Below are 17,066 nucleotides of genomic sequence, written 5' to 3'. Positions count from 1 at the left end.
TGTTACACAAACAGGCTTGTCTTTCTTATTAAGCAAAATAGATAGAAAAAGAAAAATCCTGTTTTCTCATTTCCTTTTGTTATTTTTCAGTGTTATCCTCCATACTGACTTGGGTACAGAAGAGTAATTTTGTATGTATTGAGTTATTTTAATGATTTATAAAAAGTGTTACAAACTTCCGACTTAAGCCAAATATATCCACTTCAATTCTATAACTTCTTACGAACGATAATCCAACTTCATAATGCCCTTTTTCTTAAAGCCCTTGCCCCTATTGGCAAAAAACTGGAACAACCATTTTCACAGGCTTCTATTGTGGGCAAATTTGTAACCCCAAGCGTGTTGGCTAAACAGGGCTTCTGGCAAGTCATCAAATAGGTGTGAGGTGTGGTGTTGTCTTGATGAAAAATGATTCCTTTACTGTTCACCAGGTATTTTTGTATCCAGCCTCCGGGAAATGGTTCAAAACGGTTTTATGATCAATGCTCAGCTCTTGGGCGGCAATGGTACGACTGCTATCATGACGGTCTATCTCGATATTTCCCATGACTTTATCGACATGTGTGATTGGTGCATCATTCATCTCGACTATATCAGAACGAATTCCCTGTAACCACTCTTGTGTAACTCGAACGGAGCGAGTATTGGCCATGTATACACTGCTCATACTATATCATTACAACATTCGCAACCTATGTGACATAAATTGATTTTATAAAAGTAAAAAAAATCGATTTAGCTTGTAAGGGGTCTTTCCCTTAACTGCAGGTTGAGCCTAGCCAGAAATATACGCAACCACAAACATAGAGGCCTTCAAACTTTATATTAACCGTGTTACTAGAAGCCTCTAAAACTGTGAGTTACTTTAACCCTGTTAACCCTCCCCCCTATACCGCCCCCCATTCTACTTAAACTGGTTTTATACCTTGTCCCATCAACCTAACTGTAGACCCCTTGGTTGTTTTTGACGGGGTTTTCCCTTTCATGTAATAAAAATGTAAAATATGGCAAATTTCTTCCTTCGAGAGCTCCATACTCGACGCACGACACGACTGAACCCTAAAAGTGTATGTAGTATACACTCATACCTTTACAACATCTGACCACCCATGTGACCTATAATGAACATCATGTACTTAGTTTAAAATGGGGGAAATGCCAAATTTTTCCAACCTATTATTTTCATATTCAATGGTATAGGAATGAATGAATCATTCATGAAATTATATTTGAATAGCTTTAGGGTTTGTTGTGAAGATCAAGGGCAATGTAATATAATTATTGTTATAATTTATCAACTCCATTTGTGTCCATGCAGTGCGTGTACCGTTGTCAAGGCACACATCACATTATTTTTCAGTTTTATATCAATATCGGTTTTCTACGATTTAATGGCTACGAGATTGTTGTGAAAAGTTTCAGACTTTATAAAGATTCAAGACATTTTATCTCAATTTCTTTATTTATTTCTAACCATAGCCTCTTTGTAGCTCTACACACTTTTTGTTTTTGGCTCATTTACAGAGAGCTGTATGGACAAAGACGCGTCAAAATCTAACACAACACACTTGTTGAAATCTATTTAAAGGCTACATTTTTACAAACAAATATTTAATCACAGCTAGAACCTCCATTTTCAGAAAAATTAATCACATCAACTACTCAAACGACTGTTGCAAAACAACTAGTTGTCCAAAATCGCTGAAACTTTAGTGATTAACTCCCAACAGATACTAAATAGATGTCACTAGCCTTTATTTAAGAGTGATGTAACCTTCTCGTTCAGGTCAGAAACTTTTCAAACCACCCCCATACAAACTAAAACTGAAAAATGTCTATTATTAATTAATAATGCGATCAAAATCGCTTTACTAGGATTTTTCTTTGGAGAAGTTTGGGTTTTTGAAAAACTTTGACAGGTATGACAGTTTTTTGTAGGGACCACTTTCAATGAGGTAAATGACCTTTTTGTCATAAAAAAAAAAAACAATGAATAAATATTAATTAAATAATTTTACTTCATATACAGAGGTTACGTCTTGTATTTAACAAACAACATACTTTAAAAATGGATGTTCTCATAAATTAATCATACAATTTAAATAAAAACCTCTACTAAAGCCGAATAATTCATAATTATTATTCAAATATTCCATATAATTGCCTTTGGTGTCAATAACGGCCTCAACTCCACCTTGGAAACGGGAGCAGGTCTTGACGACAGCCTCCTCTGGTAGATTCCAGAATTCATCCCGGATCCTGGGTATCAATTCAAATTTTATATTGCAAGAGGATTTGTTGGCATCTCCTTGACCTTCACCTCACATTAATTAAGCTTGAATTGGAGCTCTTTCATGAACACACTCACGCGTAGTTACTCAATACATATATGTTCTCTTCTCAAGAACGAAGGAATAACTTTAACAACATGAGAAAATAAAACATTGATGAGGTTGTTTCCAAAAACAACTAACCCTCAGCCTCTAAAAATGCTTTGGATTTACCAACCCTAAAATCGGTTGCTCCATTACAATCTGAAATGTTACTAATTCAATAATCAATTAAGGTTGAGTGATTTGAGAAATACTCTTGCGTAAATAAAAATCTGTGTTAACTCCTGTGTTGTAAAAACAAAACCCTTGAATCCATGGTGTCTCATATATGGGGCATACCAGATTTTGACTAATTACACAATAAGTACTGGGTTTTTTCTTCACAAAATACTAACTACGTAGCAGTAGATTATAATTAGAAATGTTCAAATAATGCATAAAATGGAGCTAAATATGAAAATAAAAATCCTTATAAAAAACTTGAAATAAAAATGCAGAATAAGACCAAAAATCCAAATACATCTGATAAAATAGAATGATGTATTCTTGTAAAAACAAATATATAATCAAAATGTCTCAATCAAGTAGATCCTTGTTTCATTGAGTTATCTTCTTGTGCGGCTAAGTATCGTCTTCATAGAGTTTTTGTACTCCCTGTTGTTGATCTTGGCATGGGGGATATTAGCATAGAACAAAGCCTTCACTGGGTCAGTATTGAAGGCACCATTGTTATTATTGTTGGATGATGTTGAGCACCTTTTTGTGGTGCTTTGGCTCCTTCGTTGTTTAAATCTACATTCTTCTTGTGCCTGGCGCACTGTTCATCCTGTTCTAGGACACGCTAACTGTTGGTCTTATAATATGTTAAGAATTATGGCAGTAGTCATTGTTGTATTTGTTGGGATAAGTTGGCCTCAAAAAAGTAAACATTGGATTTGATGTTTCAGCTTAAGTACGGTGAGATATGTTTTAAAATAGGGTCAAATATTGGCTATACTAAGTTTTCGAATTTGGAAAAAAAATATTATAATTTCAATATCATTCAAGCAGAGTAATATGTCAAAAAGTGGGAAATACATCAACAAGCCCACTCTAAAGCATTAATCCAAGTAGCAAAACGTGACCATTTGCCTGAGGAGAAGGAATGGTGGAGCACTACATTTTTTCCCCCCAAGATGTCACTTTTCATTTTCCTACCACCGAGCCTCACAAATATAAATTAACCTTAAGTTAAGTTCTTAATGCAGTCAAGTTTGAATAACTTGAATTTAAATATAGTGATATGGATGATCATTATCCACGAAACCTCTGAAATTACCCTTTTCAATTAGTTACTCAGGTTAATGTGTATTATTACTATTGTAATGCTTTGGAACTCAGGTAATGTCAATAATTACATGTTTGAGAATCGCAAAAATTAAATAAGTATATTTCTGAACAGCAGTAAGTCGCCAAGAGTCCTTATTTCTTCGTCAAATCACGAGACGGATAAGTATTTACTATTTGTCGTCATATGGGATTCAAGACGTCAAATTTTTCTCAGAGACAGTAAGCGTCTTATAGTGGTAAAGGATAATAGATATTCCCCTCCTTGACCAAGGACTTTCATGAGAGAACCTCATCTATTAAAATGACCTTTCTGACTCCCAGATTGCTAGGACACTATTTTTCCTAATTTCATAAAACGAAGGATTTACCAAAGAATATACTAGTCACTACAATATATATATCTACGATATCTTTATAATCATGCACGCTGAGTTTTTTTCGAAGAAGAATTATCAGCATAAGCGTACGCAAATATGGGGATTTATAATATAATAATATAGGAATGGATATTTTTACCAAATTGAAATAAACTGATATCATAATATAAGAATATCGTAGATGATTTGGATCCAATGTGGCCATCTTTAGCTTTTCTGTTATTAAACAATCTTGTCTTCCTGTATTTCTTGTGCAAGTCCATGTATAATATCAATATAACTTTAAATACTTAATATTTCATGCTAATTTATATTGTTTTCATATTTTGACTTCAAAAAGAAAAAAATATTCAGCACATGAACCAAAATAATTCATAGTAATTTGAAAGTTCTTGTTGGTTGTTTTTGATAATTATTGAATAGTAATAAACATATTTTATTTTTGAATAGTTACTATTATTATTTATAGCAAGACATAATTACTGCATAGTTAATATTTATGAACAAAAATTGAGCCTCATTTTCAAGCCAAATAACTGAAATTCCTTATTGAACAAAATTCAAATCCAGTTTTTCCTTCAGTTCAGATAAAGACAAAAGACCATCACCATGGGCTAAAAGAGTTTCAGACAGAGGATCAAAATTATTAGTTCTTTTTCCACGTTGTGCTTCAGGAATTTGATTAAAGGTGTACTCAAAGTATCCCTTACAGACTACATATTAAGCATACTATACCAGTAGCTCGTCATACATTTGATTATATAATGTTTTAATATGTATATATTCATAATAGATCAAGTAAATACTAAATAGTGATGCTTGAGATATCCAAGCTAATAAAAACTAAATGAAAACAGCATTAGTAGTTAACCAAAGCCACTTAATGAATAAATTGAACTTGATAAAATGTCGATATATTTATTTATTATCATTGGAGATTGATGAGTAGTAGATCTTGTACATAGTAGGTGGGGGGGTTCTTCATGAGACGATTCTCTCCGATGGCGATACATGTTAATGTATGATGTGAGTATCTTCCCATAAATAAAAGAATCTGATGAAACTGATCCAGTAATAATTTCTTTGAGCTCTAAGTTCGTCTTCAGTAAGGGATATGACTAATAAATATGTACATTATGAATGAGAAAGTTAATTCATCTGAAAATATATCAAAAACTAAAGAGTAAATTATTTTTGATACACAAACAATGCCGCTCATTCTTACCACGAAACACTAATCGGTTTAAGGCATACTTGATACTTCAATTTGAGCTCCTCAAAAAGGAAGTTAAGAGTTCTCATTGAGGTCCAAGTCAACCCATGATATCTTTCCCATTACACTCAACAATTCAATTTCCGTCTTCCGAACCTTCAGTGCGCATCTTATAAAAAGTAAAATCTATTCCACATAATATTAACTCCTAATTATATTTCCAAACAATAACTAAAAAGTCACTCTAGCGGACAAAAAAAGCCTGTGCATCATGACATTTTTCAGATGTTCATCACATGGGCCCTCGTTTCGCTACTTGGTTTAAAGCCCACTCTAAAAGAAGCATATAACCTAATATTAATAAACGCAAGAATATAACGGATAATCACCCAACTTTGTTTAATTTTTATTTGGAAGTTAACATATTATTAATTTAAGGGCAGATAGTTAGGTTGTCTCTTGTTAATTGATATATAATACTAGGGAAATAGACTATTTTATTAACTAATTATATTTCATTACTCATATGTCAACTGTTTTATTGACTTTTACACAGAAGTAATCGCAATTTTGTGGATGAAGAATATCATTGAACTTGTTATAGATATTTTCATTGAACTTTGTTATATTGAGAATTAAGAAGTTGTACACATTCTATACGTCGTTACCTTTATTTTATCAAGCAACATTTCCTTTGCTAATTATCAGAAAAATAGTTGAGAGACAGTTATAGTTAGTCCAATTCTTCTCAACAACGGAACTATTCTTCAATGATTGTTGGGAATCGTTTATAGCTTATCAAAAGTTCATTCAAAATCAACCAATCAAGGTTCAAAACAATGATTAGGATAACTATACAGGTATATTGACAACTGATAACTGTAGAAACTGTACATATTTGTGTTAGCGACTTTATGCCTTTTTGAAATAGAAAAATGAAGATGACTAAAGATCACTGCTCAAATCATTAATGTTTATTTGGCTATGACTGTTAATAGCAAAAAGGTGTATTTATAAAGTTTTAGTGTGTAAATTGTTTTGTTTTATGAGGTTTTCTTTAGCTTATAAGTCGAGCCAATCTGTGTATCCTTCTTGGCTGTCTCAACTTCCCATAGCAATTCAACTCCTTTACCCACATTACGTTTCCGAATCGATTCAATCCTGGAATATTTTTTCCAGTTAAACAAATATTTCTTTTAATACTTTAGATTAAGCTACTAATATCACTCAATGATTCCATGAATAGTCTTTTAGTTTTTGATCCTGAAGTACGGAAAGTTCCCCTATAAAAACAGAACAATGGTCATTAACGTTGCAAAATAGAAATTAAAATTAGTAAACAGACTTGATTCAAAATACATTTCTCTTTCTTTTCCAAAGTGAGAGTCACGGTTCAACGGTAATTTTTACCTGGCCAACTGGATGATTTATAATTCATTTTGATTTCAACTTGATCTAATATAACTCAGGGACACAATGGTTATTAGTCCACTCATCTCAAACGCTTAAAGTGTGGTTCAACATATATCACGTAATTACCTTTATTGCATCTGGTAATCTTTTCTTTAAAAAAAAAACAGGGGAAGAGGCTCAAAACCAGTTAGTAGTTTGCCAAGATCCTTCCCAACTAAGGAACAATTATTCAATGACTGCTGGGAATTGTTTACGGCATAACAAAATCTAATTACTGGTGCATAGTTCAAATCTAGCACTTATAAACGAGAAGAAGAAGAAGAAAAAACATATGAGAAGAATGGATAATTCTTCCCTTAAGCTGACAAAGTGATTTCATTGACAGCCCTCCAAAATAAACTATTACAATCAATCCATAAATTGGCCACACAAAATGACAAAGAAATCGAAATAGGTACTCTGCTTTGTAAAAGGCCACGCCAACAGAGATCGGAAACTTAACTAAGGAAAGCAGAGAGACTCATTACAACGCCACGTATTCAATTAATGACAGTTTTGGCATCGAGATCAGCTTGAACAAGATGGTGTATCTGCACAACCAGAATGGTTATAGTCCTTTTTAGAGGCATACATTCCATTATGGCCAATAAAATGTGCCCTCCATACTCACCAGACGTGATTATATTCGACTTTTCTTATGACTACAAGTCGAGGCTAGGGCATCCCGGACAAGGACACCAAATCTCGAAGCTCTCAATGCTACATATTGGAGCTCCATGAATCCCAATCAGATTATTGCACCTGTCAGAGTTTCCACAGGTGCATCAAGGCCATTATCAAAGTCGATGGGGGCTTCTAGATACGATATTGTTTGAAAAGATGATCCAACATCTGTACAAAGTTTAGTTAGTGTAATACATGTAGTTTGCAAAAATAGACTTGTTGAAATTATAAATTGGAAATATCAAGTTTTTAATTAGACACTCGGTATATTTCAGCAAATCAAACGTTCGGAACATTGATTATTAAAAAAAATAAGCTGAAATATTGACAGGTGACAATACAATACGTCATTCTATCTTACGTGTACAGACGATTATAAGTTTTACAACAAAGTGGAACATGTGATCCTGTAGCAAAATAATATTTTCCATCTGGAGCAGAAATATTTTCTGAATTGTATCCAAACGCTATTGCATTTTGATCACTACAATTTCCTTCCAGATAACTCTCCCAATTGTGACAACGCTTTCCCAAAAATTGGCAGGAACTATAGATACTTTCTGTAAATATTTTAACGGATCTTTCATGATTACATTTGAATTTTCTCCTCTTTTCTTCGCTAGAAACTAGAGGAAAGTATTAGAAAATATATGTATGCACTTATTCTTCGGTTCTATCGACACCGTTAGCGAGGGGGGTAGGAACGTAACTAGAATTGTAAAAATATAACATAAAACGCGTGTGAGGATCTTTTTAGTTGCAACGCAAAATTTGTAATTTGTTTATTCTTCTTAAAAACAGTTATCATGAAGCATTACTTCTTGAAGTGAGAAGCTCTAAGTTAATTTTAGAGTAATCACTAGTGAGTGTAAATCATGAATGACATAAATTCGCACAAAGGATTGTTTGGGGGAGTATAAGTATATAAGTATCGTTGGTCTCAGAGTAGAATTGTGGTTCAACTAAAAAGGTAACTATTTCCTTGTCAAACACAAAGTGAATTAATGATTGTTTGCTTCATATCACAGCTGTTTGCAGTTATCCCTGCGCATTTGTTATAAAAAAGATATCCTATGGGGTCTTCCCTTACAATTATTTGTAGCAAATGGATTTGGAAATGGCATCAACTTGTTTAACTCTGTTGATTTACTAGCTAAGTGCTACCCAGCCTTGCTCAGAGCAAGGAGGGAGCGGGAAATCACATTGACAATGGTAAATATTATTTCTTCTTTTTGTTTAGACACCTACGGTACGGGCGAGCCTTATAATAATAAATTAATGTATATATGATATAAACTTCAAACAACATACGAACATATATGCGTGAAACATTTGTCTATATGAGATGTCCATCTTTTATTTTTACCAATAAATTGCCAAATCAGAATTCGTGAGGAAACGAGCAAAAAACCTTTTTCACCAACGTTGCAAAAAAAAAATTAAATACCATTTCTTGTAATAGTAAAGAAAAAGACTCACCTACCAAGATTTTTTTCTTATATGCAAAAACTAAAAAGTTATGGAGAATAATGTCGTCGAAAAAATAATCCTAGATAGCTGGTTCATTTTTGCAAATATTGCAAGAAATATTAAATAAAACTTTCAGGAAAAGTGAAACAATTTACTGTAATTTGGGAGATTTAAACTTTTGCCTAAAATGTATCGTTGCGTACACTAGCATTTACAAGTGTGATAAAGTTAATTTATTTTGCAAAACCGAGTCAAACACAATTATGGATCCCTACTTCTGAGGGACACCCTTGTATGGTACCCCTGTTTCAAAATGCTAACGGCGCCACTGTTCGTTACACAAATCATATCTGACTCTACTCACGATTAAATATGTTGAGTAGGCTAAGAATAGCATTGGTACACCCAGGCTGCTTATCCCCTCCATTAGGGTAAAAATCAACATGACCCATTCTTTCTAATGAACCAAATCCACCTTGAAAGACGCTCTGACCATTAGTATGTATGACATCAACAAAAGATGCATCTGAGGGATCCAACTTTAGGTCGGATGAAACTCCATCAAAAGCTAGCCCAGCAGGATCCAATCCTGTGATTCGCTTAATCCCGGATTTTCTGAAGCCTGCATAACCCATGGCATGAGCTCCAATACTGTGCCCAATCAAGTGAGATCTTTGATGAATAGGCTCGAACTGATTTTCCACCATCTCAAAAAACATGGCGATTATTGTGCCAACCATTTGAGTATTTGCAGCGGCACTACGGTAACTTGAATCAGCATCTTTTCTCCAATCAACACAGATTACATTAAAATTTCCCTTGGGAAGTGGAAAGTAAAGTCAAAAATTAGTAGCTATGTGCTTTGTACATGAGGGTGTTCAAAAAAAAAAAAAATAGAATTGGTATTACCATAAAAGTATAAACAAATATGAAAAATAAAGAGAATTACTTATATTATTTCTAATTCAAAAAAAGAAAAATTAAATTCAAAAATGGGAAGAGTCCAGTTCAAAATGGAATGATCCAATTCAAAATGAGAATAGTCACATTCAAAATGGGAATAGCACATTTCAAAATGAGAATAGTACAATTTAAGAGGTGAAAATATTGGATTTTAAAATGAGAATAGTCACATGACGTAGGCTTCAGCAGGTCCGGGCGACCCTTAGGCAAACCAACTTTGCTATTGAACGTACAATGGAATTCTTCAGGCCTTCTAGAGCCGAATTATACTAGCCATTGCCCTCATGCTTGACACTGGCCCAGAGATACAAATCGCATGGGCCCAGGTCTAGGCTGTTTACGGTCAACAAATCCGGGTTTCAAAAGTGAGAACATTTTGTGGCCAAGGCATCCTGCACTTTTTTGGGCTTGTTGGCTGCTGCACTGTTTTATTGGAAGCTTTAATTTATTCCAAGTGCTACTCCAAGCATTTTAGGGATTGTATATTAAAAGTGCAAAACTAGATCCAGTACAATACCAAAGATTGATCTGCACAAAGTCGCACGGGCCTGCTAAACCTTCTGGTGCTCTGTTACGGAGGTTATGAAGAGCTTGGATGTCATTATGAATATTTTAATAGCATTAAAAGCAGCTTTCAAATAATAAATCATAACAATATTTTGTTCGTTATAAGCCTTTCAAGATTTTTCTAATTTATTTATACCACCTTATAGTATAAATGAAACCTTTGGGGTTGTTTTTCAAAGACTTATAATAGGACGAGACTGATTTGAGGGTCATATATTAAGATTGATACAACCCCAGTATATAAGCATTATGAATATTCTAACTTTCTTTAGAAGCTCCTCTATGAGTCTCTTGCACCAAACCTTATCACATCTCCCAGTAAATCCATGTGTGAACATTTTAGTCTCTTTTTTGACATCAAATGTAGATGAAGTTATTTTGGAGGAATCATTAAAGGAAAGATACATTGGATCCTCTGGATTACGTCGAGTATATAATTCAAAAATAACTTGCATAGAGTGTCCGTCCAATGGAAATGAATTGAATCCCAATAAACTTATTGGCTTGAAACAACCAAAGTCTGGATAACATTTCTCTTTAGGCCAGAAAAACCTACAAATTCCGGAAAATTACATTAGTTAACAAAATTCAGGTCTTAGAACCCTCACGACCTAAAACCCAAATTTATTTTTATTATTTAAGCAACATAACGCGAAAATTAAGGTTGAATTTTTGAACTTAAAAGCCTTTTTTTAAATCATAGTATAATTTCAATTCAAAGCCATATATCAAAATGGAATGACTATCTATGTATATACTAAATCCGAATGTAACTGTTTGTGGACATTTGCCCGGGAATCACAACCAAACTATATGATGAATTTTCCTGAAATTTTGATGTAGTTATTTAACGCTCAAGAGAGCGTTTTTACCTTCAACAAACTATTTTAAAGATAGCCAATGAAAAATTAAAAAGATGATATTAATATTTAGTTTGTTTATGTTAAAATTCTAAATTAAAATGATCTACTATTAATATATAATAAGTAAATTTATATTGCAAAAACTCCTTCTATACAACATTTTTTATTGTTTTTTGTTCATTTGATGTAATTATAATCAAACCATCACTCTTGAAAATGCAAAATATAATTGACCATGTGAAAATACTTATTTTGGTAAATATAATTCAATTTTTTGACTTGTTTGACCCTGAGATTTATGTATTTATTATCATTTTCCTTGCTAACTCCCCATGTTCCTTCTTCAACCTTAATGAAGACTGAAGATACATAACAAGATTAACTCGGTACGTCTATTTCTTCCTAAATCCATATTTTGATGAACAAATAATATACGTTCTACCTTTTTCCGTGTGTATAATAATTTGTTTTTCGGTTTTTTAATTTTTTTGTGCATTTACGAATCAACAACTTATACTTCCAAAAAAAAAAATGTGAAAACAATAATCAATCTTTAAAAAAACGAAATTATGTACGTAAAAACTAACTTGCCTTATGTAACTTAAAATTCTGAACAGCATGTTTGAAGTCAGTATCTGTCTCTATTTTTGAAGTAAACCCGTTTTCATGATTGTTTTTCTAAGCAGAAATGACATCAATCAGACAAATAAGTTATTTAGATTACAATCAGTCCAATAATTCACCTAAGTATACCTACTTTATTTCAATTCATTGTTACGCAAATTTACATTGTTTATTTGTTAAATATTTTAGAAAAAAGAATTACTGAAAAAAACCATCAAAATCAAACATTTTTTTGATGGAAAATCTTTTTAAATTCTTATTATTGGTTGAGAAAAAAGTTATTTCGTATTTTTCGCTTTATTGCAATGCTTTAAAAGAAGTGTTGCTATTATTCTATTTAAGCCAAGTATTCCGCTTTTTTTTTTAATAACAAGAATCCAAACTTCAAAAAATTGCCAAAAAACTCAGACAATCTATGTATTTGATTAGTATTTATTACATATTGAGTCATTTAATCGACCTACTTACTTTAATTTCTGAACTTTTCCTTCCTCTAATCTATTCATTACTTCTTTTAATGACTTCAAGGGTTAAATTAAATCACATTTAATTTGGAAACATTTTTATGCAACCTTACATATATATGTATATATTAAATATTCTATAAGAAAATTAAAAGTTAAACTAAAAAAAAAAAGCCAATCAAACTAATATAAGTTCATTCTTTAGTTTTAATTATAATATAGAGCAAATAGAAACAAATATTAGCTTCCATAGACTATCCTTCAGGATTAGACACAATTTGTAGGAACTATGTTCAAGATACTTAATAAATATTTTAGCTTTCGAAAGTTGGAATTCTTTTATTCAATTGGCATTGAAATTTGCATCTATATGGTTATTTGATTTCCAAATAGGACACTGAATTGAAATTATACTCAACAATCTGATTTTTAAAAATAAACCTTTAAATCGCAAACCTATTCCAATGGAAATTTTAAAGGTTATTTTCGTGTTGTAAGGCTTAATTAACAATAATCAATTTGGGCTTTCGCCAGCGGGCGAAAATGCTGTTGTATATTCTTATAATAATTAATGGTTCAAGGGAACTTAGTACATATTAAAGAAACAAAAATGTAGCTTATAGTGAAATTACCTTGACTTAGGTGTCTCAATGTGATCATTGGGCAAACGAAGTGTCCTTGTATTATCCATTAGGATACCGTTATTTCTGTATAGTTAAAAATATAATAGTTTTGTTGTAATTTATTTAAATTTTTGGCCCATACTTACAACAAGACGTTTTTTTGATTTGTTCCTCCTGAAAAGTTAATTAATTTATTAACAATCGGGATTATTATAAAAAAGTGAAGAACACATTTGTAAGTCAGTAAGTCGTCATATAATAATATGTCAATATCCCCTGTAGTTACTTTTAAATCCAGAAAATTTGAAGATAAAGTACCTTACAACTTATTTACCAAAAATAATTCAAACATTAAAAATCTTTTAATGTTAGATGAAGGGATTCATAGTCAAGTCAATCACTCCAACCAGCCACTTCCAGCTTCAACCACAGCGTCCAACCTGGCCTTGAACCTTGCACAGGCCTTGATGAGGAACTCCTTGTCCATGCTGCTCTCTGCCTCGATAATGAAACCCCATAAGGAGTCAATAGTGTTATGTGCATATTTATTGGATTTTCTCTCCAAGACCCCCACATATACCAGCCAACTGTTAAATGAGCTGTGGATTTGTCAGAAAATAGGTCTGTTCCCGACTCATCAAACTCCTTGAAAGCCATTGCAACATTCTAAACAGTTGATTGGGACAGTTTCGCAAACTCAATAACCTCAATACAAATGCGCCCGATACAGAGGCGCACAATAATGTCTGCATAGTGCTTGTATTCGGAGAAAATCACAAGGATTAAGTACATATTTTTTCGAATACAATATACTACAGTTACAGTTAGCAGCTATCTCAATACCGTCTCCAGTCACAAGTAGTCCTTGAATTATCGTATAAAACGGATCCAAATCAACTTACTTATGATGCTCATCAACATAAAAAGTGAGAAATGAAGAAATCGAATGTCCATGTCTCTTTTAAGAATTAAGATTGATCTTAACGCACTTGGGGGTCCTTATGCTACAACTGATTTACTAAGACTGTTAGCTTTCCAAACAGAGACAAATTATTACGTTTTAGGAAACAGGAGAGTCCCTTATAACGATCAAAGGATGAAAGTCTAAATATACCCTGTATTCGAAATGTCTTTGACCACCATGATTCTGCTATAAATAACGTTGATCCACAAATCAGAATGAAATTATATAGGAAAATTTTAAAAATACTTTTTTTTTACAAGTTATGATGATTATTATTTATGAATTTGATTACCACCAGCTTCAATTACAGGCTCCAGACGAGGTCAGAAGACAGCACACATTTTCGCCATATAAGTTCGGGACATCCTCCTCCAATGTGACTCCACAGAGGCTTTGAGGTTGATGATGTTGTTGTGGCGAACTCTACAGGCTTAGGACTCAGTATGCCACTATAATGAAAAGTCTAAAGGATTCAGATCAGGGTATGGGAGAGGACAAAAGTCTTTGGCTCAGAAATTCATGTTTTCTCTCATCCAAGTTTGAACCATGTGTGTTGTATACGTTGGAACATAATCTTATTCTTCTTAAGGTCTTGTGGATTTATGGCAAGACTTGGCTCTTCAAGACCTTTAAGTATTCAGCTACTGTTAGCTCGTACACTGTATGAGGGTTAACCTTCACCTTATTAACAATATAGGGTTTTTATGGATGGTGCGGATATATGTGGTATCTTGGCACTCTCTATGTTTCTTGCTTCCATTTTTTTAATAATTAAGATGGAATAATTTTTTTGTTGTATAAGAAATCAAGCTTGAGTTGATATAAATTGAAAAAATTGATTGGAAATTTGCAAAACCTCTTAAATTGTCCCCAATAAGACTTTTTGAACGTCTGGTACATATTCCATCATAGTTTTATAGATTCATAGTAGAAAATTGAATGTAGGATTTAATGTGGAGAGACCCCTGTACTGATATTTGTTCAATATTATTTTATGTAATAAAGTTTGTGCAATATTTAAATCCCTTCATCATGTATTGCAGGTGGCTTTAACATTCATTCAGCCAATATATAATATACATACACGTGTATCAAACAGTTTTTCACAACTTAGGATTAGATTATAAGGTCCTGGGATATCATTTCCTATTTGAAAAGTATATTCTAATGTAATTTACTTGTTTATACATGTGTACAAGAAATATAACAAGAAATGAGACTACAAAAAAAATGGAAGGAGAGAAGAAAAGGTGATTTTTATTTTTACATCTGTTTTAATTTCATAAGAAAGAAAAAATTATTCTTGTAATCATAAATTTTACTTTTTTTTTTTTTTTTTTCAAAAGCAAGACATCATATTATTATTGCTCAGACTCTTTAGTTTAATTTAAATAGATTTTTAATATCAGTTAATGCATCATTGAAGCCGATGTAACTTCCCAAAGGTAACAAAGGATGGAATTAAATATTGTTATAGGAAAGAATTCATATTGATGTTGGTATGATTTCGTTCTTAACCGGCTTATCTGAAATGACGTTCTTATTTAATAATATTGTTCAATTCTTTGAGGCTATCATTCTGTTGATTCGTTATATTAATATTATCATCCCCGATTTCATCTTCATCTGTTAGAATATCTCTGAGATCCGACCTTCAGTACATGGAAATTTAACATTTTGTGATGAACATGTGGAAGAAAGACAAGAAATTAAAAGGGCCCTCCAAAATGGTTGTTCTTGTTTTCTGGGACCTTTGGATACTTTTCGAAATAAAATTCCTTTTTTTAATTGGTTTAGCCACGAAGACGTTTCTTATCGGGGAGATCAATGCTAAGAAATGTCTTCCACTTCTCAATTGAGTCATAGACCCTATATGTTAAGACATTTTGATGCCCTGGATAAGGAAGATCAAAAGATCCGATTCAAAATTAGTGGACAGAGTTTGACAACTTTTTCTTTCCTTTGGGCTATGAGGAGATCTACAGTTCAGAGACTATTTACTCATTATTTAAAGATTAGATTCAAATATAATAATCATAAATTGACTGGAAATCCATCTAATAACCTGTACAATCCAGATATAAATGAAAGGAGAGAAGGTATTGTAACATTTTTCTGGAGAACCTAATGAAGGATGATCGTATTTTTGTTCCAGGAAGTGTTGCATCTGATTATGATCTCAAAGACATACGTTTCTCAAGTGATTAGAATAGGAAAGTTGTATACTATAAATATAAATAATCATGATTGGATTAAGGATACGATAAATAATGCAGAAGACAAACTTTTATTCGCCATTGGAAATTTGTGTGTGGATGTTCGTTATGATCATTCTCAAGAATTGGCCTTGTTGTTCAGAGAATCTCTACAAACTAACCCATTGGTTGATTGGACATTGAATATCAATCAAAGTATTATGGAGCACTTGTACCATGTCCAAACTGAACAATTTGAGGGTTGAATACGCCAAAAATCATCAAGAATCTGTGACATTATTAACAATGGACTCTTTTGAAACTAAATCAATTCCTTATACGTCAATGCAATTGTGAAATACTCATTTTATTTCTCTTTATATAGTTAATCTTTATGATATTGAGAATGAAATATTAGGAACGTCTAATATATATATAAAGGGTGATTCAAAACGAGTGGTTTTTGGACTGTAGAAATAAAACACATAAAATATTATATTATGGTCAAAACGTTATTATGAACCGAAAAAACAATCCTTTACAATTATTTCTAGAAAATAATCCCCTTTATATGTTGGCCGCAACTGGCCTTTAAACGGTCCATTCTTTCGCACCAATTTTTGATGACGCATTCGAGAATTGTGACCGGAATCTCACGAATAACTCGCTCAATATTTGCTTCCAATGCTTCAATCGTCGCTAGTTTATCCACATAGACTTTTGCTTTTACGTAGCCCCAAAGTAAAAAGTCCAAATGTGTGATATCACACGATCTTGGTGGCCAATTCACCGGTCCAAAACGTGAAATTAATTGCTCACCAAAATGATGTCCCAATAAGTCCATTGTTACGCGCGCTGTTGGCAAGTGGCACCGTCTTGTTAGAACCAAATATCGTGGAGACCATGTGCTTCAATTTTAGCTACCAAAATGCGCCAAGTTGTTGC

At 32.7% G+C, this 17,066-nt stretch overlaps 1 protein-coding gene and 2 long non-coding RNA genes across 3 annotated transcripts; 1 reads left to right on the top strand and 2 right to left on the bottom strand.

Moving 5' to 3' along the window:
• Nucleotides 1–4,473: 4,473 nt before the first annotated feature.
• Nucleotides 4,474–5,559, bottom strand: LOC121124211 (uncharacterized). The gene is made up of 2 exons (XR_005866254.2): nucleotides 5,265–5,559; nucleotides 4,474–5,197 (listed from the first exon to the last, which is right to left on the bottom strand). It is a non-coding gene; the product is annotated as an uncharacterized lncRNA (long non-coding RNA).
• A 2,075-nt stretch (nucleotides 5,560–7,634) lies between these two features.
• Nucleotides 7,635–13,990, bottom strand: LOC121124609 (inactive pancreatic lipase-related protein 1). Its single transcript, XM_040719765.2, has 6 exons — nucleotides 13,865–13,990; nucleotides 13,109–13,136; nucleotides 12,972–13,046; nucleotides 10,652–10,940; nucleotides 9,223–9,676; nucleotides 7,635–8,014 (listed from the first exon to the last, which is right to left on the bottom strand). The coding sequence occupies exons 1-6, from the start codon at nucleotides 13,914–13,916 to the stop codon at nucleotides 7,746–7,748; spliced, it is 1,167 nt and encodes a 388-aa protein (XP_040575699.1). The 5' UTR covers nucleotides 13,917–13,990; the 3' UTR covers nucleotides 7,635–7,745.
• Nucleotides 13,991–15,493: 1,503 nt separating this feature from the next.
• Nucleotides 15,494–16,167, top strand: LOC121124531 (uncharacterized). The gene is made up of 2 exons (XR_005866325.2): nucleotides 15,494–16,025; nucleotides 16,082–16,167. It is a non-coding gene; the product is annotated as an uncharacterized lncRNA (long non-coding RNA).
• Nucleotides 16,168–17,066: the final 899 nt, after the last annotated feature.

This window comes from Lepeophtheirus salmonis, chromosome 9 (genome assembly GCF_016086655.4).
Source record: "Lepeophtheirus salmonis chromosome 9, UVic_Lsal_1.4, whole genome shotgun sequence".
Lineage (NCBI taxonomy): Eukaryota > Metazoa > Arthropoda > Copepoda > Siphonostomatoida > Caligidae > Lepeophtheirus > Lepeophtheirus salmonis.
Note: the sequence above shows the minus strand (reverse complement) of the source record. Positions and strands in the feature narration are given on the sequence as shown.